The sequence below is a fragment of the Malurus melanocephalus genome, unplaced genomic scaffold (genome assembly GCF_030028575.1).
Source record: "Malurus melanocephalus ecotype Western Australia unplaced genomic scaffold, MMel_1.1 scaffold_0, whole genome shotgun sequence".
Classification (NCBI taxonomy): Eukaryota; Metazoa; Chordata; class Aves; order Passeriformes; family Maluridae; genus Malurus; species Malurus melanocephalus.
The window spans coordinates 5,059,945-5,083,113 of NW_026623232.1; the positions used below are offsets into that span (position 1 = coordinate 5,059,945).

The 23,169-nt window shown below is 43.2% G+C and overlaps 1 protein-coding gene across 2 annotated transcripts; it reads right to left on the reverse strand.

The window, feature by feature from the left end:
- Window positions 1-243: 243 nt before the first annotated feature.
- On the reverse strand, window positions 244-23,156 carry AREL1 (apoptosis resistant E3 ubiquitin protein ligase 1). 2 transcript variants are annotated; one of them, XM_057372827.1, is made up of 20 exons: window positions 23,091-23,156; window positions 18,283-18,544; window positions 17,057-17,116; window positions 16,200-16,396; window positions 14,269-14,506; window positions 13,129-13,298; window positions 12,870-13,050; window positions 11,927-12,174; window positions 10,164-10,241; window positions 9,519-9,660; window positions 9,002-9,123; window positions 6,957-7,032; window positions 6,432-6,541; window positions 5,750-5,929; window positions 5,475-5,600; window positions 5,151-5,280; window positions 5,006-5,064; window positions 4,726-4,815; window positions 3,576-3,751; window positions 244-3,394 (listed from the first exon to the last, which is right to left on the reverse strand). In XM_057372827.1, exons 2-20 carry the CDS (start codon window positions 18,371-18,373, stop codon window positions 3,292-3,294), a joined length of 2,577 nt encoding a protein of 858 aa, XP_057228810.1. In that variant the 5' UTR covers window positions 18,374-18,544; window positions 23,091-23,156; the 3' UTR covers window positions 244-3,291. The 2 variants fall into 2 exon arrangements, with proteins under 2 accessions (XP_057228810.1, XP_057228721.1); XM_057372738.1 differs by having other exon boundaries at window positions 16,170-16,396; window positions 23,091-23,155.
- Between the last annotated feature and the right edge of the window lie 13 nt (window positions 23,157-23,169).

Here is a 23,169-nt window from a genome sequence, read left to right on the forward strand (position 1 = left end):
CCAGCCTACCTGCAGTGAGGCCTCAGCGTGGCCTGCAAGTCCCAGCCCAGGGTCCCGCTTCTTCCCAAAAGCCCACAGGTCCTGGCTTCAGACAGTCATCCGGAAAAGCTGTAGGAAGAGAACCATCCCCTCTCCCCTGAAGCAGACCTCTGCTAGACATGTGAAGACCCGTAGAGGCCACTTGCCCACAGACAGAACCTCTGTAAAACCCGGAAAGAATGCTGAGCTGAGAAGGCAGCATTTTTAAAATATTTTATTTATTATACAAACTATTTACAAAATCAGCTACTACAACCACAGCCTTCCAAATTTTGGCTGAACTCTGCCAGAAATTCACCAGAGGGAAGTAGGATTTGACCTGTATCATCCACAGCTCCTGGTTTCTACTAACATGCAACATGGCCAGCAGGTGCAGACTGAAGCCAGGCCCTCCGCACCTCAAAGCAGCTTCAGGAAACATGGAACCTGTCTAAGATGGTATCAGGATCCTAAGGATTTCTACCAAAGAGCCTCTATTAAGTGGCAATAAATAAAGAGTAAAAAAGAAAAGTAAYGAGCCTCTGCCAGAAGTAACATACAGTATAGGTGACCAAAGCACATCCCCACTCCCAGCATTAAGGGCAGCATTAAAAGTGACTGTACTGGGAAAGGGTGTAAAGCTAGAGACAAGTTTAGAAATATTGTGATGGAACTCAGGAACATGGGAGCAGCTAGGGGCCTGTGCAAACAATGAGGATGGRTTTAGTTGACTAAGAGTACCCATCCCAGTTCTGACTGCACAGGTATTAAGAAGAAAGTCCTTGGCATCTTCACAGCTGCTGGGAAGTGTTGGGTGCTGGCTGCAACAAAATGAGAAGCATTTAGGAGCTCTTTCCAGTAGAGGAAATCCACTCAGTGGTCGRCTACTTCATCCTCAGAATAAAAAAAGGCCAGTTCAAGAGAAGAAGGGAGAAGATTCCTGAGGGAAATATCACTGTCAGAGCTGGCCCATAGCTACAGGGCTACAGGAAAACATCCTCAACCAGGTAAGGCTACAATATGAAAAAAACACCAAGCCATGCCTCCCAACAAATTGGAGTTAAGCTGAGCACCACTACCTCCTCTCAGTCCCTGGAGAAAGCAGTGAAGTGGTGGCATGGTACACACACAGGAGCTGTAACTCTACTGACCATGGAAACCATCTGCAGTATAAATAAAATGGTACCATACTCTCCACCCAAAGAAGGTCAGAACATTGAAGAACACAGCCTGCACTAAAAAAGGGAGAACAGCCACTACTGATGTAGTCTGTCAGAGCACTACAGTGGCAACTATCAAGCTGGCAGCCTTGCAGCACCTTGGTGCCAGKGAGGGAATGAATTCACAAGGCAAAGAAATCCCCCTGAGTAGTCTCAATGTTCAGCTGACTGCTTTTTTGGCACCAAAATGGCTTGGTTTTTTTTCTGTACAGAAGTAACACACTCAGCCYAAGAATGACTAATATGCTGCCTTAAAACATTTCATAGATGTAGAATATTTCCCACAAATTCCCAGTCAATTCAACTAAGCTATACTTTAAAAAGCACACACCGTTAACTTAAAATATCCATACTGTGCTCAAGTCTGACCGGATCAGCCTGAGGACAGCAGAAGGGGACTGAAGAGGATGATGTGACATTTTATCCAATACAGTGTCCTAAAATTAGCTCAGGGATGCCACTCTGAGACTCCATTCTGGAAGAAATCCAGCAATTCCATAATCCACTGAAAGCTTACATTGCAGGTAGTAGCAATGCATTTCTCCCATTTTGACTCCTGCATGCCTTTCACTTGAAMTAACGGACTGTAGAAAGCAAAGCTCTTCAATTTTGCTTCACTGAAGGACTCATCAAGATTCCCAGATTCACCTTCCCTTTATTTCCCKGGGAAGGGCTGAATAGATTGCCAACTACAACAGACCCCAATCATAAGCTTACTTCTCATGCTGGTATAGCCACTCCACTCCCCACAAGCCAGACAATGATGGGTGGAGGCTGTTGGGTGATCACTTGAGTGAAATTCTAATTAGCATTTTTTGCTGGAAAGCCAACAGCACTGAATGGAACAGGTAGAAAGGAAAGATGAAGAAAGATGGTAGGAAGATTGGAAGGGCAGAAATCTAGCTGCTCTCCAGGCACCAGCAACTCTCTAAACACTCTACCTGAAATGCAGTAGAGAAAAAGAAGCCTCAGGCTGCTGCATGATAGAGGTAGAAGCCAAGATCCTGTGGGATGGTGGGGTGGAGGTACCAGGTTCTGCCCAGTACCATCATCCCAACAAGGAATGCAAGCCCAGTGCACACTGTAGCTGCTCATTGATCTGTCACTGTTACTACACAACATACATACCCTGAAGGTGAATGTGGGATAGGCATTGGTGCTCAGCATTGAGGGATCACACTGATGCCCATACTCTCTCTCCTGAGGAAGGGAAAAGGCAAGGACATGGAACAGCTTCCTGTGCAACATCAACTATCAGAAACATTCAATGGAGGAGAAACTCCTCTTCCAGTTCATTTGCAGGGGCTAATTACCAGCCACTGCTGGAGAAGGGCGCTTCTGCTGCTGGACCCTGGCGGAGGTAGTACAGGATCACTGTCAGGGCCAGCACTTGTGCTCCAATTAGATTGTTTTCCTCTTTGGGTTACTCCCTCCAGTGGACACTGCCCTTTCCTCTCTGTGGCACAGGCAACAATAGCATCCAGAGCAAGATGAAGAACCAGAAACCCCTCTGAGTCAGGTGCTGAAAGGGTGGACAACTCTATTCTCCTCACAGTCATAATGAGATATCAGGGAGCATCACTGGGGTAGTTGAGCCAAGATAAAGGAAGTTACTAAGACTTCCTATGAGCCACGGCTGCCAGCAGAGCTCCATGCTGGTCTTCCCTCTTTCTCCTAGAGAGCTACAATAAAGGCAGCTCAGCAATCTCCTGCACCTCAATGTAACTTCTGCTTATGAACTTCATCTTCTCACAGAAGGATAGGTGTACAGGGCACATGGAAATCAAGTGCAACRTCTCCTTGACAAACGCATCAGTCCTGCTGTTTCACATTGAACCAAAGGGAGAACAAGGAAAAGGGAAAAGATGAGCTCTTGATGACATATCTGGGATACAGAAAGGCCACATGACATCTTCTGGATGACAAATTCCTTTACATGGAGTCTTTGCTCTGCCTCCACTGCCCAAGTGAAGGGAAGGAGAACAAGCAGAGGATTGAACCTGGTCTTGCCACGAAGAGCTGAGAGGCTAAATGGTCTCCTGGGGAGGGGAAATCACAGCATGCCAAATCCCTCACAACCCTCGCTGATAGCTAACTGCAGCATCTTGTGCACTTCTTCATAGGAGTCATAAGTAGGGAGGCACAGCTGGTTAAAACTGTAAAACAAAAGAAAAATTCCTTTCATAGGTCTGAGAGGGAACTATCCCCATTAGCTGCCTTCAGATGGACTGACACAAGCATCACACACATTACATGACCTACGCTGCTTGCCCACAACTAGCTGGTGTCATTCACAAACGCACAATGCAGAAAGTCCTACCACCTGGGGATACTTGCCAAGTGTGGGCTGTCGGCAAAGTACTGTGAGTTGGAGCTGCAATGATCTGGAAAGATGGACAGAGTGCAGCAAAACCTCCTGGGGGCAGCTGGGAGGAACCTGTGGTGAACTGCAAAAGCCTGGCCAGCTCTTCCTGTGTGAAACTGGAGACCACGGTCCAAAACCACCTCATGACCTGTTACAAACCAGGAAAGGTAATGAAAGGTCAGCCAAGGAAATCAAGTAAGCGTATTAGCAACTTGCAAGAAGATCAGTCAGTCGCCCTGACAAGCAAGTGTTCTATTAACAGTTAGAATTGGTTTATTTTACCAGGGTGACACATAGAGGCAAGTACTACAGTTCCTAATCAGTTAAGAGAAGTCCTACACTGTAATTTCCCACCAATCCTTTCCCTTAAAGCAGAAAGATTTCTTCTGCTTCTGCTCTGCCCACAGGGATTTTATTTTTAGAAATACCGCATAAGCAGTGAATTAGGTTTACAATGCAGAAAATGCATTTACTTCTTTCACTATGCTATTTTTTTTTGGTTTTTCACATCCTCTGGTACTTTCGCAGGAAAGTGAAACTCTCCCAGTGTTGACAGGCTGAAAATATAAGTTTCTATCTCTTTGCATCTTGGGTGCTTTGGCAGCTTCCATTATTTTTCTAAACGAAGCTGCTACTATTCCCATATCCCTCCCATGGAAAATGCAGAAAGGGTTAAGAACTATCAGGGGTACAAATTTAGGCTACTGCATCAGTAGTCTTTACCACAGCACTGGACTCCAACCTCTCCAAGTAGGCTGCAAACATATTTTTCAAGCATCTCTTAGAGATATATGTATCACCATCTTCAGTAGCAGTAATTCCCATCAACTCCTGATTCCCTGCTAAACTGTTCTTAATTGGTGCTGTGTTGGATTTATTTAAGAGGCCACTGCTGACAATTTTTACTTGCTGGTATCTGATTACGCATCACCTCTAGTCAGCGAGGCTGAAGGATCTCTCTAGGGGGGAAACATTATTTCATAATGTGTGCRGTCCTATCTGACACATGAATTTTTCAGTTTGTCCTGGAAACCTAAATTTCAACCAAGACATCTGTTTGTCTTCTGCTGTATTTGGGATAACTGGTTTTGACAAGCAGGAAGAAGAAACCCTTTAATTTACCTTTTCACGGAAGTGCCAAGACCCTCCTACCACTACCGCATGTGCCTTGAAGTCACAGACACTGATATCTCCAGTACCACACATAAGCAGCTGAAAGGCAAGAGACTGCAGTCAGAAAGTCAGGAGCCCAGGAAACAAGGCAACAGCTACKGCGCACATTAAAGATGTTTAAAGTGCTTAGAGAAGAAACATTTTGGCTTTATCCCAGATCCAGAAAGAACTTCATTTGTCAGAGAGGAGGAGAAGTAAAGGTAGAGCTGCTTAGGGAGGCAGCAATTACCTCAAGTTCATTCTCATCAAAAATAGCCAGCAGGTTTTCAGGAACTAATTCATTAAGACCTGGAAGAGAAGAGAAGAGAAGAGTAGCCTGTGCTATGCCCTGGGACATAACAGCAGAGAGGAGCAGGGAGCAGGCAGCATGTTACCTTTCAGGAAGTGATCCACCTCCTCTCTAACCTGATTCGCCAGCCTGTACTGTGCAAGCAGATTTAGGTACAAGATTTTGTTTTCATTGGTCACTGGTACCTGAGCCCCTCCTGCCACCAGTTCTACCACCTGAAAACAGAACACTTGACATGAGCATGACCAGCAGCATTTCCCAAACCTGAACTCCCAAACAGAAAAAGCCCAAGCAAGGAGTTACTGCCCAGAGTAAGCTCAATTTTCTGGGGTATAGCAGAGTTCTCAGTCCCCACTGCTGCAGGCAGTAGGGGTTTAACTATCTCACCTTCAGGAATTGCCTCCCTTACCTTCTCCAGCTGTCCTGTTTTGCTATACTTCTCTTCAGCAAAGACCAGATCCATCTCACTCACATCATTGTTTAGTATGAAGCATACTTTGGATTTATAGAATTCTGGATCATCCGTTTCAAAATACTGTGTGAAATAGTAAGAAAGCAGGGACATGGAGGGAAGAACAAAAAAAACCCTTTCATTAATTGCCAGGATTCTGGGTGTGCTACTACATGAACATTCAACCTCTCCCCAAACCAACATACGCTTCAGAYAGGGCTGGGAAGCTTTACCTTGTAATGCATACGAAGTCCTATGATCTGAGCCAAGAAGGATCTAGTGAAGCGAGCTCGAACCAATTGTTTGTAAGCACCTCCCAGAGATGATTCATAAAGACACTTTCCTACTAGGCGGCCTGCAAATTCATATACTTTGAGTCGTAAATATGTGGGACGCCCTGGATTTGGATGCACCTGTGAAGAAGCAAAATGAAATATCCAAGTACCAGACTGACTGGTACAAATAGCAAATATGGAAYCATTTCAAGTTACATCTCTCAAGCTGGCCCAGGAGCTTTGTGGTAATATACTCAAAGCCAAGCAATAAAGAAATAAAATGCCTAAGCCTGCCTAGGAAGAACATTAAATGTTTCACAAGCACAGGCAAGAAGCTGTATGAGAGCAGAAATGGATTCTGAAATATTCAGACCCAAAAAAACCTCTAGACACTCTGATATCACCTCCTCTTGCCCAAAAATCCAGCCTTCCCTGCTGACTGGCCACTGACTGCTTGTCCAGCCAGGTCTTTGACACTTCAGTGGGTCAAGATCATCAAGCAAAGCTTTGAGAAAGGCACTGGAAGTGACTGTGAAGGCAAGCTAAAGAATGAATCAGTTTGCACACCACTTAATAGCAGCATTTTTTAACCATCAATGGTCACATTTCTGTGTATTCAGCATAGGAACTGGAGACTCACCAAGGCCTGGTTGTTATCGCTAAAGCGGGTAAACAGTTGATTGGTGGTATCAAATAATGCCTTACAAATGAGCTCAAACCACTCTCTGCGTGGACCTCCCCAGTCCAGAGCTACAACATAAAACAAGCTTGGTCATTCATGGGTCATCAGTTCAAAAGCTTCATGGATTTTGCTCAGTATCATCAGACATGAGAATTCATCACAATGAACAGCGCCATAGCAACAAAGCAGTAGCCAGGAACTGCAGAATTATAGGTTCTTCTCCCAAAGTCCTAGTTGATTTTTTTTTGTTTGTTTGGGGTTTTTTTAGGGGTAGAAGGCAGGGTTTACATGAGGCTTCATGTCCCCATGTGAAGTAGGCATAGAATAGCACCAGCAGGATAATTCACTAACATCTGCAAGAAAATCAAGGAGCTGGAAAGCTACAAAAGATGGACATACTACAAGAAACAAGAATTTCAGACTAAAACTACTCTCCATCATTCCTTCTACTTTGGCTACATATATATTCACAGGATAACTCACCTTCTTCATCCTGAAAAATCACTTCAAAGTTTTTGCTCCAATCAGAAACAGAAAAATTTCGTGTTGCTTTAAAAGACTGAAAAATAGAAAAGGAAAATAGCAGCAACTATTACTGCTGGCACCCCATAACCAATATGCAGTCCTACATATGTGAATGGGCAAATGCAAAACCYCAATAGTCTCACACTTTGAAGTATAAAAGTGAAAATTAGGAACACCTAAGGTCTAATTCTTATTTCTCCAGAGCTACAGAAGCCAATTCCTCATTTTCTGTTATGAGACACATTATCCACATAAAATACAGCTCATCTTAAAACCAGTGTGAGGTCTTAGGATAGACATATCCCTCTCAAGGCTGCAGTACAGTATTGTTTAAAGTATTAAAATGCCTGTGGGAAGGAGCAATTTCTGTAAAGCACTTTCAGCCCACGAGTTAGATTTAAAATAGGGATGTTTCAAAGAGACATAGAAAATAGCTTGAAGAGAATTACAGAGTTCAAACGTAGAGCAAGTCACGATGCAAAAAAGTAATAAAATATCCCGAGTGTCTAAAATTTCCTGTGCCTTGATTCTGGATTCCAACAGAGTAAATTTTAAAAGCTACATGACAGTCTTCAGTTATACAGGTAGTTTTAACTTAGTTTATCCTCAAATAGGTTAGAGCATCACACTGCYCACACCTCTGGACTAAACACATTGGTCACATTCATTGTGCCTATCAAGCTTGATCACTAGAGCTTATAGTTATTATTATTATGGCACTGGATTTATTTTGTCTTACTAGACTGTAACACCAATGCTCAAAACAGTGCAGGAAATTCAAAAATAATAGGGAAAAAAGACTAATGGAAATACTGTTTAGAAATGAAGTAATTTTGTCCAAACTACTAACTGAAACATAATCTCATAAACACTGCAAACTGGTACATGCAGAAAATACTCCAAAACACAGATTTTCTAAGTGGAAATCAAGGGAAATCCCAGCCACTCCTGTTTTCCTCAGTAATGTTCTTTCCATCTTTGTAACATCACTGTTGTGATACACATGTGGAAACAATAAACCAGGATGACTGCCTCCTCTGTGTACACAGTATTTAGAATGTCATTTAAGAACTGTATTATACAAATGATTAAGTTTGATTTTGGAAACACAACAGTTCAGCTCAGAGTTCGTAAAGACTTTACTAAGGAATTCCACAGAATATTTAATCATCACTCTGAACCACTACTAGTAGCCTACAGATGCAAGAATTTCATGCATGCAGCTCAGGAACATCTGACTTGATAGTTTATCTTGCTGAATGGTTCTGTGCCAGAAAAACAGTCGATAAAGATCCAAGAGCTCTATGCTCAGCTCCCAAATCTAGTCAAGGTAGACAGTCTTATTTCCAGGCCTGAAGTTCCCATATAAAGCAGGGACAGAGAAGCATGGGATTTCCTGCTTTTACAGACTATGAATCAATTTACAGAGTCACAGAATCATTCTGATTGAAAAAGACCTCTAAGATCATTGATTCTAACCTTTGACTGATCCCTACTTGTCAGCTAGACCATGGCACAAAGTGCCACATCCAGTCCTTTCTTGCACACTTCCAAGGATGGTGACTCCACAACCCCTCTGAGCAGTCCTTTCCAATGTTTAACAACTCCTTCCATGAAGATGTTCAACCTGAACTTTTTTTGGTGCAGCTTGATTTAATTTACCCTAGACATCTCTCAGGGCTTGATTTACTCTGATGAGCTCTTAAAAAATTTATCTGTTGAAGTTGCCTAAACTACTTAAGAAACTGATCAGATCTTGCTGCCTATAGAGAAGGAATACAGCATTCCACATAGTAATAAACCAGAACACAGAGGAGATAGTTTGATTTTTTTTTCTTTTTCCCATCCCAAGCTGCCTGTTGGCAGCTGCCTAAAAACAGGGTGACTAACCATTTTTAGCATGGCTGCCGTAGCACACTCCAGTTTGGATTTCTTTAGACACTGAGAAGATGAAAAAGTATGGAGGAAGCACTCAGCTAAAGGAACATGACTCATACACTCACCGACTCCAGCAGACAGTGACGGCTGACCTTCAATGTGACCTTCGAATGGGGTCTTTTCATATGCACCTGACGTAGCTCTCGCTGAAAGAAGTTCACTTTGTCTTGGAAGGTTTCGGAGCCTCCTGAGAAGAGTGATAATTTGGGTGAGGCCTGAGCTGTCAACACCTCAGACATCTACAGAGTATTCCTAAGATTAACTGCACATATCAGCTTCACAGCCCAAAAGTGTGTTTATTACAGCAAGGTTTGGAGACAGAACTCTCAAGGTAGTTTTGCAATTAGTCTTGCTGGTATTCATACTCACAGGTGCACTTTCAAAGAGCCTGACAGAGAAGCCAAGCTGAAAAGGAACAGCTGCTGTGATGAACTGCATTCACTGGAAGCATCAACAGGAAGAGAGCATGAGACTCCAGGAACCAGAGTTCTCATCAAAAGTCATTCAGTGCTGGCAATGTTTATTCCCCAGGGAATAAGTGCTAACTTCCTAACTACTGCACCCACCTCACTGTCCCTTTACCTATATTTTTATGCAGAGAGCGAATGAAAGTGGCTGCCAAGATGTTCCTCTCCTTGCAGCTGAGCTCCACAGGGGGTTGGATCCCATCATCCACCACCAGTGTCAGTAATTTGTGCACAGGATCAGGACCAAGGTATGAAAACTAGCAGCAAAAAGATGCAAGAAAGGGTAAACCCATCATGCAGAAGGCACTATATGTTCAGTAGACAGAGCAACACCACCTGTGCTCTTAAGACTTTCTCTGCCCATGTGTATGCAGTTAACAGGAAAACTATTTCAAGCATCCAGACTCCAGTTAGGAGGCTGCTTTAAATTTCACACACAAGTCTAAGGGCTTCAATGGACACAATCATAGAATTTTAGCAYGGTTATGAGGAAAATAAACAAGAAAAATGCAAAGGAATCAGGATTTTTGCCTAGCATTGGGACAAAAGGCAGAAAAGAATGGTAAGACTGGCTCTTAGTTACAAATATTAGCAAAACTTAGGCTTTGAGAGGGAATTCCAGAGTTGAAATTTATGCCACAAAATGTTGTTCTGTGGGTGGAAGCCCTTCTCTCCAAAAGGAAGAAACAGACTGTGATTCACAAGAATGACAAGCTAACAACATGGAGATGCAGTGACAGGTATATGGAAAGAGGCTCACCTTTGTGCCAGGACACACTCTAAAGGTGAAAAGGCGCCATGGAATGATCTTCAGATAGAATTCTTTTACTGAGAATTGCTGAGTAATCACAAGGAAAAGAAAATGTTAAATGTCACACATTTGTTAAGGGTTGTCCCTGAAACGCATGAGGCAGAGGACAGATCCATAAGGCCAGACCTCTATTCAATCCCTGGAACAGGTTTCTGCAGCATTTGGCAAAATACATGAGAGCCTTTAAAGCTCCACAGAACTATAAGCAACTTGTCAGTAAGATTTCACTGCGTGTATTTATGACRCACACAGGATGCCAGCATGACACAGATTTTACAGCAGTGCACTATTGTGTTCAGTAGAACATCACCAATCTAATTGGAAAGCAATCTTAAGTACATTTGAGAAGCTGAATTTAGGATAAGATTGTAATGCACTGACAAAAAGGTTTTGGTAAAAGTCATGCCAACAGAATACAGCTATTACTCCCTAATTTTCACAACCATTTCAAACGTCTTTTATAAAGCACTTGCAATTGCTAAATCCATGAGATTTGCAGAAATTTATTCTCAATGTATTTCTGCCAGAACAAATAATTAACTGTGCAACTGCTCTAGAGAGCAAATTAAGATGAAATTTTAACATCTTTAGACAAAAGAAAATCATTTCCTGCACAAACCTTTTCTAGCTACAATGATTGCGAAAACTGAAACAAGCAGTATTTGTCCAGAAACAAACCAAATATGAACAGCAACTCTTTAAAAGAAATAGCAGTACAGTAATAGTTTTCTAGTGTTTCCATTTCTATATATAGAGGCAGCCAGGTATACAATTATGCAAGTATAAGGATCGCATTAACGATTTTGGCACCTAAAGGGAGCTTCTAACAGTACCTACTTCTGGTGATCTGCTTTACCAGGTAATGCAATAGAAAAGAGCATGGAAGTCCAAAACAATACGCAAAGGATAAAAGGATGTTGCGCTCACGAGGACACAGCACTCACAGTCAGTTCTTCGAGCCATGTGCAGCAGAGATTTAGAAATCTCTAGCAGTTCCCTCCATCCTATAACTGTTTCATAGCCCTTTCTCCCTTTGGCAGGAAAGCAATTCCTGAATTAGTCTTTGATATTTATCACTGCATTTTTCATTTGAACAGACAGAAGAATGAAGTGAATTTAAATTCATTAGTAGATTTAGATGAATTTTATTTTCTAATTTCTGAATGCTTTTAGGCAATAATAATAGGAAAGAGTTACTGTTAACATATTCTTATTATAAGACAATCCTCAGTTTCTCCTTTTTCTTCTACTTACAAATTTGCCCTTTGTTCTCGGACCATTTTTCCCCTTTCCTTTTCAGCAAAACATTCCAGAAACAGACAAAGAAAAAATCTGAGAAAGGTAAGATTCTCTTAAGTTCAATTTACAGGTATCAGAAACTGAGAATAGGAACTGCACGCCTGACCTGACCAGAGCAAAGGAAAGGCTAACAGCATACCTACTGAACAATCAGCACAAAAATTTCCAGTAGGCTTTGGATGAGACCTAGAAAGACACAATCCTAAAACCTCAAGTTCTAAAACACAGTTCTAAAACTTCCAAGGCTAATTTTAACATTATTCTTAGTCACAAGTTCCATGTTTGCCATAAGCAAACCCTTTTTTAACAAATCTGAGGCACCTGAATCTGGAGCTAAGATATAGAGCACAAGGAAGCTCCTCAATTACAACATACTTTAAACATGCACTCAAGTGTGGTAAATTTATACCTACCTTAGGTGACACATAGCAGTACACTTTTTTAGGCTTCTTCACTTTCTCAGGGGTCTGGCTGTCAGAAGGAGAATCTTCATCTTCATCCTCAATTGCAGTAGAAGAACGGCGCTGGGAGGAGTTCAGGTGCATTGGTGGAAGTTGCCACTGAGTGTTGGTATAACTAGGAGCATCATAAAGGTAAGCTTCAAAATAAATACTGACACCTGAGGTGGACACATTGCGTTCTACAATGTTCTTTTCATTCTCTGAGGGAAACAGATACAAAAGAGTTGTGTAAGTTCTAATGGAAACAAGAATGAAAAAGAATGCACAGCTACCACCAAATCAGTGACTATGATTTTAAAGAAAATGTTATCCATCCAATGGAAAACCTGGTCAAGTAAAACTTTGATAAAGAGAACCCAGGAGTGGGATGAAAAGATTTCAGAATGGCAGTTTGTCTGTCAGTGACTGGTTGAAGAAAAATGGCATACAGAATCTCTCTCTCGGAGCACCAGCCGGARGGCACTTGACAGCCCCACCGAAGTCTGGCTCACTCCTGAAGAAACCAGGAATTGCAGCATTGTAGAAAATCTCCCCCCCCAAGATTATATGCCGTGTTCTTCATCCATGTAACTTAACATACAATGCATAACTGACTCAGATGCCAACTTCTAGCAAGCAATAAAAATTGCCTGATTTCAGAGGTAAACCCCCTGAAATAGGGGAAAAACACTTGTTTCTATCTGCTGATGGATCTGAGAGTATCAGCCCTCAGAGATCTCCCTTGTCAGAAACAAATCCATTTACCTTGCCTTTTTAAATGAATAGGCTTTCCTTTAGCAATTAAGCACGGCCAGCCTGCAGAGAAGTCACAAATAGCTCTGCTACTGAGTGTGCAAAGCATATTGTAAGAGGACACTTGGAGAATGAATACTGAGTGAATAAATACTTGACTCACCACTTAGAACAATGATGTCAAAATCACCATTGCTTATGGGCTGGTTCTGGTAGGAGATGCAGGCATGGAAACACCCCCTAGAGTGCAGGGTGAGTCGGAAGAACACCTCACAAGTCTGCCGATTGGACACCACAGACTTCTCAAACACCACATCAGAGCTCTCTTCTTCTTGAGGACCCAGCTAAATGGAAAACAAATTAATAAAAGCAGCTCTCCAGCTCACCCGAAGTCAAGCAGCAAGGGGTGAGGCTGCACTCACCTCATGGATGGAAAGGCTATAATTGTGCTCATCTATCAGGGACACAGAATTGCTGGTGGGATTGTCATATTCATCTCTGGGAGCTATCTGCAGAGTGTGCTGCTGCCCACAGGTCAGCACCAGAGTGGAGAAATGGCAGACAATTTTGGTTTTGGAGGGAACCACCATTCCTAAAGCAGACAACAATAATTTGGAATCAAACAAATTCCAAGGTAAAGCTACAAAAAGCAAAAGAAAAGCAACTAGGGGCACAATACCCTTGAAAATGGATCAAATCTAAACATGCTTTATGCCCCTACATTAAAAAAGAAAAGTATCTGAGCACTGAAGTACATGATGCAGTGCATAGTGTGTACCTTGGATCAGAGACTTAATACTAAAAAAGCAAACCCAGTTACTAGTCCTCTAAAGAATGCTTTTCCACCATTCTAACTTTCTACTCAGAAACTTGCTCCCACAGAACATACAAAATATAAGCTAAATGACACCTAAGAAAACCTGCAAATGCAGCTTACCAAACAAACTTTATTTGGGTTAAACCTGAGCTGCTTCTTTCCGAAGGGGTATTTTAGCAGGCTTTGTATCTATCTATTCACAATGCAATGAATAGATGGTACATGAAACATAAAAGATACCGAGGTAAAAAAAACAAAAGCAGAAGAAAACAAATTTTAGATGGATAAAAAGGAAATGTTTTTACGTAAGTGTGTAATCAAAGGTATCAATTGCTCCTGGAGTTTACAAGAATAGAGTAGGGTGTTCAGAAGAAGAGGCAAATAATGACAGCATTTCCAATTCAGATACAAGTAACTCAATACTTTCACAAAAGGCACTCTCTGACTACTAGACAGATTACGAAGAAGTTACTACAAAATTGAGAACATGACACAACTGGACAGGGGTTTTAAGTAGCAGTAGTGACTTCATGTGTAAAGCAGTTTCTGTTTTGTTATGTACTGGTAGTCACAAGAATGTTTTACTCATGGGTCTGCTGCTGGGCTCTACACATGGCAGGAAGAAAATGGTGAAGGGTAACCCCTTCCCCGTCACCTACCTATTTTAGCTGGAAACACATTTAGCTAAGGGCCTCCAATATCTCCCAATCTATTTTGAATCTTTACAGGACCACTCAGACCTTACCTGGCTGGAACACCTTGTAGTAGGGGCTGTAGGCCACATTCAAGCCACCAAGTTTTACAGTGATCTCGTATCTCCCGGCCCTGCGCACAGTGAAAGCCACTTTCACCACATTAGAATTGGGCTCTTGAAGAACTTCCTGGGTTACAGGAATATCAATTGCTAACTCCACATGGCAGATGTGAACTCGCAGCCCCACAGGTCGGTGAGCAGGGAAGGGCTGCCCATTTTTATAGAATAACTGCATGGGAAACAGAGAAGTCCAGGTCAGCAAAAACATACAGAGCACAGAGGAAGAGAAAACAAGATGCCTTAGGGAAGGGCAAGTACCTCAGCTCAGCAAAGGAAAAATAATTAATAGACAACTCTATCACACAGGCTGTGTTCTCCAAAATGAACAGGGCACAAGTAGACATTGAACAGCTCCATTCTCTTTTGTGCTGGGGCTCAAATGCATGCCCTGAAAAGAACATGCCTCTAGGCATTTCCCATCTGCACTTGTAGTGCAATATCAGAGCAGAAATCATAAGAACCCACTATCAAAAGGAAAAAAGTAAAGCCATATCCTTTCAGAGAAACAAGCAGATCKTGTTCATTTGTACAGCTAAGCTCTGAAAAGACTCTTACCAATTTGTTACAGAAAACAGTGTGATGAAGATGCCGACCTAAGGAGCTGACCCAGTCTTTACTGCTAAGAAGCATCAGTATGAAAACAGCACATTAGATAAAATCACAGGCAGCTCAATCACTGAAGTGATCTGCCAGACAATTTCAGAAGGTTAACATACCTTGACCACTACTTCCTTACAAGGAAAGAATTACAACTTGAAACTCTACATGCATAGCTCTTCAAGAGCCAGCAGCTTGTTGGCCAGAGCCTGCCTGCCATCTGCACTCAGCCTTCAGTCAGAAAAGAGTTACCATTATTCCCTGCTTCTAAGTAAGGGAGGATGTGGGGCCTGAGGTAGTTTGCATCTGAACTGACATAAAGAGAAACTAGTGTATGCCAAGCTACTGTTGATAAATAAAGGACTAAGCAAATAGGACACAAGCATGAAGTGGAAGGGCACATTGCTGGAGCTGCACGAGTGTCAGTAAGGTGAAAGAAATAAATTTGAATAGTAGGAGCAGAACAAGTCCCTTTCCTGTCAGCTTTTTTCATTGTCTGCCCTGGAGTTAGAAGTCCTCACTCACCATCAAGCAGAAGGGTTTTCCTCACCTTCCCAAGAGGGATGGGTATGGCAACCTAGCCGAACCTTTCTTCTTATTTTGATACCCTCCCAGATGGGAAGGTGGGATAGAAAGATGGGCACATGAGCCCAGCAAAACCTGCTTAAACTTTCTCCACATAACTCTCAACTCTCTGTGGTGACCCATCTTATTTGTATTCTCATCCCTTTTCCCTAGACTTGGCCTTCTGGGATTAGAGGGAAACAAGAGTCCTTGGCAGGCTTTTCCAGGTCTGACAGAGTAACAATCCATTTTGCTGGGAGTAATGGGGAGTGGCCATGAAGCTTTATAGCTCTTGGCTTGGTAAAATGCCCATTCCCACACCCTCAGCTTCAGTTGGACAACCAAAAGATAGCACTAAGTTTGTTGAAGGCAAGTCTCAGCCTACTCACTTCCCAGTAAAGGAAGCAGTAGTCAGAACAAGCCCAGTCTCCTCTGGCTCTTCAGAGAATTCTAAAGAGAGGGACATTAGATTTTAAGAAGTGTAAACCTCAAACATGCACTTACAGAGTTTTGCAACACAGTAACAGAGCAGAAGGCATAAACAGATAGCTTTCCTACTCCTCAGTTACATCTGGCTTAGTCTGAATAAAAAAACACTCAAAGAGCCCATCCTTAACTCAGACCTCWGTTCCTGCCCACAAAGCTGCATGGAAACAGAAATATTGCCTTACATGCACTCGGAAGGCCATGCTATGGCCCACCTCATAGGGGTCCTTCCAATCCCATGAGATTTTGCAGGACCGGGGATCCAGGTAGTTGCCTCGCACGTAGTCATAGATAGTTCGCTCCCCTCGGCGTTCCCGGTCCTCATGCTGAAGGAAGCTGACTATACGTGCGGCAAGCTCAAAGAGGAACTTAATGGTGAAGAAGAAAGCTACAACAGATACTGTGATCCCACCTGCAGCAAGGAGAGAACAAAGGGTGGTTGCAGCAGCCAAGGTGGCTGACTCAGGTTCTAAAATCCCCTCTGTGGCAGCCCAAGATGCCTTCTTGTTAATGATACTCCACTCAAATGCAAATTAGGTATTTATGGCAGATGCTGCTATGTGAACATTTATGGTTTGTGTTGTGATACAAGTAAGGTTAGAGAATATCAAGTCTCTTAAAACTCTGCAAATTACTTCAAACAAAGGAAATAGTTAAAGGTGGTATAGAATCTCAGGTAAGGCTTTCCGGACATCTCAACAGAAACATGGAATTCCCTTCAAGTTGCAAATTAGAACTACAGAGATTCCTTTAAGGGAAACAGATCATCACACAATTCCTGCACATCGAACTAAGGCCGGATTAAGAAACATCACAGAGGCAACAACCCTCCACTAGTTCTCAAAAGAAAAAGGAAGGAAATGGCTTAGGAATTAGGTCAATGAAAGGACTTTGGGAACAAGAAGGATGGTGGAGAGGCAGGTCTGCCAGGTGGAGGGCACAGTTTGGGGTGACAGTAACTTCATGTTTGTTAGGTAAACTCTGAACTAAAATTAAATCAAAGGCTTTGAAGAAACTTTCTAAACCCTACAGAGAGGCTAACAAGTACAGTGGCAGCCTTTCCWTCACTTACCAATAATGTAAAACATCAGGTCCCTTCGGTGAGACACACAGCCGAGGATCACAGCTGCATCTAGAACACAAAATAGGCCAAGTCCAGTCCAGTGACTCTTCCTCACACATACTGGCCTAAATTTAATCTGATTCCTCAAGAAAAAAGCCTATTGATCATTTGTCTTCCTCTCTAAGGACATCCCTAAAGCATTACTCTGTAACACTGGAATATGTGAACAGCACAACTACAATGCTACAATTAACAGTACTCCCTCCATCAGAAATTCCCATTCGATTCAGGGATCTATAAGAAAGACAACATAGCATCCCTCTGAAAACAGTGGGAATAGGCTCTGGGTACTGCAGGAAGGAGCTACTTTTTGCAGGATCACCAACTTCAACAGCAGTGGCCAAAAGCCACTCATCCACTCTCACACCTACTTGCAAGTCACAAAGTTAACTTCTACTCTGATATGAAAGCACMTCACAGAGCCACTACCAAAATGGACAGAAGCTGACCCTTTAACCAGCAGCCTTAGAAGAAAAAGCTGCAGAATAAAAGAGCTGCAGACAAGACCATCTGCATTTGTTCAGAACAAACAAAATGCTTCTAAGGCAGAGGTGAATTTATTTTTGCCCTGTAAGTCTACTTCAGAATGTATGAATGCAACTGGAAAACAGTCCGTTTGTATTTTCCTACTCACTTCTACAAAGTGGAGCCTCTCTGCTGAAACTCTCACTGATCAACACAGAAGCTAAAATGTTCTGTTTGTACACCATTAAGTTTACAATAATTTTTAGAGACACCAACCTAGACTCAAGTTTTCACTGAGGGAACTGCTAAACAAACATGTAGTAAAAATACCACACGCAGAACAAGAACATGCTGTTTGGTTGATAAGACATAGCTGATTGATGGAACAAGAGCAGCAGTAAGGAACGTGTGTGACAATCAGACAAAGGATTTGGCATACAGTAATGCATACAATATAGCTCGCCATGTCACCATTCAGTTAGTGAGAAGCTACATTGTGCATTCAAGCTGCTTTTTTTTTTTTTTTTAACAAACACAAAAGGGGAGTTATTCATCAGTCATCTGGACAGCAGCAATAATGGACATCAGCATGCAGAAAGCTTAAATGAGGTATTTCCCGCCAACAATAGCCATGACTTTCTAGCCCAGCAAATACCCTTTGCTGGCCTTGGTACAYAGTCCATCCCTCCAACCAAAGAGCAACCACATACCTTTAAACAAGTGCCCATGTTCTAAAAGCCAAGAAGTGGGTACCCATTCTTCAGCATCCTTCTGCTTTGTGCCCAAATTTGGGACAAACATCAGCAAGAAGAGGCCATAGAGAAGATTATCACAGAACAAGTAACTCTTGAAACTTGCATCACAGAATCACTGCTGAAAGATAAAGACTTGAGCACAGCAGTTTCTTCCTCTTTGTGGAAAAAGGGCTGTCCTGAAGASCCGTTTCCTTTAGCCTGCCATTTGCTAGCTTTCCTGCAAAAGTWAGAAAAGGAGAGAGACCAGTTAGATCTCTCCATTAGGGATAAATCTAGCAAGCAGAARCATGAGAGGTGCAAGATGCAAGAGCATCACTAGACATCAAATCTCTGAGAGGTGGTATAAAGTTATCACTGTCGATGAGGTGCAAAGCTTCACCATATCCTCAACCTCTATCTGTCACAGTCTCCTTTCATTATATGATCCCCTGAAACTAGCACATTCAAGATGGAACAAAATACATCCTTACCCCCACAGGTTTCATGGAGCAGCTAAGAACCCACATGCTGCTCAAAAAGGAGCATTAAGGATGGAAGCAAGGACAGATAGCCTAGGAGRAATACGGAGAAATTGTCTCAGCAGCCAGGGATCAGGTTAGAAAAGCTAAAGCCCTGATAAAACTAAACCTGGCATAGCATATCAAAGGCACCATCTTTAGAAGAGTTCATGGCTAAGTTGCATGGGGCCTTGAACAACCTGATCTAGTAGAAGGTATCCCTGCCCATGTCAGGGGAGTTGGAATTAGATGACCTTTAAGGYTGCTGCCAGGCCAAACCATTCTATGATCAGATGGCCCTTCAAATCTTCCCACCTAGCAAAATGCTATATACTATTCTCAAACTGATTTTGCCCAGATTATAGCCAAGAAAAAAAAAAAAAAAAAAAAAAGAAAAAGTTTTTCAAAGTTCTTGAACCACAATGCAAACTAGATTTTGGGTTTGGTACTGTTGTTTTAGGCATTCAGGAAACTGATACCCTCATAAGGGATTTCAGTTTCAGCAGCACTATCTACTAAATTACAGTTTACTGTCAGGATTGAGATAAAAAAAATTAATATTTAACAGCAAGGATTGACGCAGCCCACAAAAACCAGGACACATGCCAGAAGAAACGCCACAGAGCCTACACAATCCATATCTACTCATTCAGAGCACATATTACATAATGGAATGAGTATGAAAAGAACAGACCCAGGCTCACCAAGGCAGGTGTCTGTTAAAACAGTCACGGCTTCTGGGGATGTGATGTGCTCCTCCCGCTTGCCATGCCACCACCTCAGCTATCACTTCTTCCTTAGTCACCCCTCATCTGCCTTACTCTTCAGATGGCTCTTATTTCCCTCCACGCCAATAACCATACAGATCTGGCTGCCTTCACACACTTCTACTAATCTTTCTAATGCATATGAAAATCAACCAGTAAGTCTGTGCAGTGCTTTTTGGTTGCACTGCAGAAGCAGCCAGGTTTTCACTGTCTTTTCCTCACCCACATCTCAAGGAAAGTCCCACCCACTCATCTATTTTCCTCTTTCCTCTTCTTTTCCTCACTGCAAAGTGTTGCAGTCCCCAAGGCATAAGTTCTCATTCTCCTCCTAGGTAAAGTGTCAGGTTTCTAAACTCATAAATCTCTGTTTGTTAAGGACCACAGACCTATCAATTTCCTTGGTATTTTAGTTATTTCAAAGTACATATCCAAGATGTGTTACAAATGACTAGTTGAAACTGCTCCAGCTTGGCCTGGCTGTGGAAGGTGTGTGGCTACTCCCCACATAGCTGGGGAATTTCACAGAAACTTATCAATATTTAGGAATCTACAAGATCTTCCTCCACTATCTTCCAGAACCAGTCCCTTCATGTCACAAAAAGAACCATGAACACAAAGCTGTCTCTATGGATTCATCTACTCCWGCTATTTCTGCTTCACTCCACAACTCTTTTCCTTCTGTGAGGCATACCACAGGTCACACAGCCTCTCTCTCAAGCATAAAAAGAGAAAGATCCATCATTTAAACTACAAGGGGTTTTAAGTCAATTTAAACCTGAATCTCTTGATCTGGTTTGCAGAATTTCTGAACTCGCTGGACAGAGGTAATCAGCTATCTCAGGTAATCAGCACAGCAAYTTCTCATTATATTATCCCTACATGATGTGRTAAACAAGGCACCAACTTGGGTGGTCACCGGAGATAAGTGGCTGTTATATAATCAACTTCCTTCTAGCTTACACACTGCCAGCAGCTTTTAAGGGTGCTATTACAGCTGGAATATGTTGAGATGAAGAACCTAGCTGCAAGTAGGTGGTATCCAAGATACGTTGCCACTCACTTCACAGAATGCAGATGTGAATTAAAACAGTATCTGTGCTAAGAACTGCTGGGTAACAATCTGGGAGACAGATCCTAAAAAGCAGCTACCTAAGGTGCCATCCTAACTAGTCTGGAAAAACAAGTGCTGAATTGTCCAGCAAGTCTTGGTAATCTTGGTCCAAGGGCAGAGCAAGCAATGGTCTCCTGCCACCTGCAGGGAAAACAGGGATTTGGAAAGCTTCACCTTGGTTTGTCTCACAGAGAGGTACTGGCATAATCAGGGTAGACAGCCTGGAATCATAAAATAAAATGTAYTGGTGCCATTTCTACTCTCAAATCAGCAAGGAAAGGAAGTACAGTACAKTTAGTTTGTGTAACTGCTGCTGTTGAAGCCAGAGAAACACATTGCAGAGCTCCAGAAGGAAGCACAAGTGCAACCACACATACAAAAGGAACTCTAAGACTGCAAACTGCAATGGCACATTCATATGGCCACAGCTACGAAACCAGCTTGGGGGCATCTATACAGAACGGATGTAATGAGCTCCTAGGAAATCTGCTGTGCCTCTACATTTCATTTGGTGCACTGATAAATTGCCATTCTTCTCCTAACAACAACCTTTGATTTTGTTTTAAAGCCTTTTTGCAGGTTGGTACTATTTCATCCAACCAAGATAAGAGAACCATTTATCTCTGTGCAGAATCTCTCTCAATTCATGTGCACAAATGTCTACCACCATGGCACTCTGTCTCATGCCATGCACAGACGACTGTTCTCTAATGAAAAAGACAGTATGTTCTCACACTAAGCATGCACAAACCAGCAAGCAGAAATACCCATAAGAACCTAACTTTAAAATACACCCACAGGAAACTGAAAAGTCAGCGCAAAAGGAACTAAGCAGGATCCAGTATCAGCTATCAAGGACAAAAGCCACATCAATGGTTAGTGTCTACACAAAACAGTCATTCTCTCATTAGGGATGGAATTCATCAAATGCATTTACATACAAGCCATATAAAACAGTGGCAACAGGAAAACAAAACAAAACAAAAAAAAAAGAGACTTCTGTCAACTGCTTAAGTCGAAGGACTTTTCATTGTAAATGATCCACCACTGCTGTCAGCTCCTCCTGTCCTCCTCAAACACAGCAAGACAGTCAGATGGCAACTCTCAGGACAGTTTCATCTTGACACCAGATCTGCTTCCTGAGCCAGGACAAAATTCARCTCCTTGCCCTGCTGCACATCAGTGGGGAAAGCAGATCAACCCCTTCTTCCTCAATTATTTCCTTTCCCAAACCATTGAGGGTCATTTAAGCAGCATCATGGGAATGTCACTAACTGCATTTCCTCAACCAACAATTAAGCTAGGTATGATCASTCAGGCGGAAAGCTCAGCTGTGGTTTCCCTAACAAACATAGTTTCTCTTTCAGTCTAATTTTCTTCCTCATTGTCAGAGCATCAGTTACATTTCTACTGAAGTCACCACTTCAGGAAAAACTCCTGAGTATTTTCTCATTGGCTGCTTTTTCTGACCAGCATACCAGATAAAACCGGCTGTATTTGGAAGATACCAACAGCTACAAGTTCTCACTAATCCCAGAAGCTTTCATGAGTAAGGCCTTTATCTCTCCCTTCCCTGCACAGGACACGAGAAACCAAGTGCCCCGAACCAGTCCAAGAACTTGGAGAACATTTCCTTTCATACRCAGAAAAGACATTTTGGGTCAGACTACATTATTATGACTGCATAAAGTACAGCTGAAATTATGCTCACTCGCTATGATTTCTGGTCAAAAATATAGGTAAGATCTAAAGATAATAACAACCCACAGCTTTTCATTAAGAAGTTCATGAGCTAGAGCATGGCAAAACCAGCACTACATCGACTCTTTAAAAAGACCAAAAAGTCCAGCAAGCTCAAGCGAGTGGGATGAAGACCTCCGTAACATCCCGGCTTTGCTGAACAGAGAAGARGAGGAAAGAAGGACAAGCGGTGTGCTGCGATTCCCATTTCAGCCCGCAGCAGCGGTGAACTCGGGGCGACGACCAAACCCCACGGCCTTCCCCCAGGCGCCAGCTCGCCCCCACCTACGGACGYGTCCCCGATACCCCCGCATCGCCACGCAGACGGTGAGGCTAAGCCCAAGCGAAAAGCCGGAGGCCGCCGTCGGGCAGGCAGAGCCGGCTCTTCCCGCTCGCCGGGAGCCCCGGCCCCTCCCGCCCCCGCCGCGGCCCTTCCGGAGCGAGCCCCGCGGCCGGCAGTGCGGGGACCCTGCCGCGGCTGTGCCAGGCCCACCGCGGGGGCTCCCGGCCGGCAGCGAGGCCGTCACCCGGGGGGCGCCCGTCTCGGCGGGGCGACCCGGCTGCGCCTGCAGCTCCCTCGCCCCGGGAGCCCGTTCCCCGTGCCAGGGGCCGAGGTGCTGAGGAGGGAAACGCCACTACCGCTGTTACCGTGGACTCCGACGGCGGCCACAAGCTCGCTCCCGCTGGCCCGCGCTGCCGCTGCACGGCGCTGGCAGCCGGAGGTGAC

Coding starts and splice junctions, on each gene's coding strand:
- AREL1 (XM_057372738.1), bottom strand. CDS start 18,373: ATGTTTGTCCCAAATTTGGGCACAAAGCAGAAGGATGCTGAAGAATGG. Junction 13,051..13,128: donor ATAGCCTTTCCATCCATGAG/GTGAGTGCAGCC, acceptor TTTTCCATTTAG/CTGGGTCCTCAAGAAGAAGA. Junction 7,033..9,001: donor GTCACTGTCTGCTGGAGTCG/GTGAGTGTATGA, acceptor TCTATTTTTCAG/TCTTTTAAAGCAACACGAAA.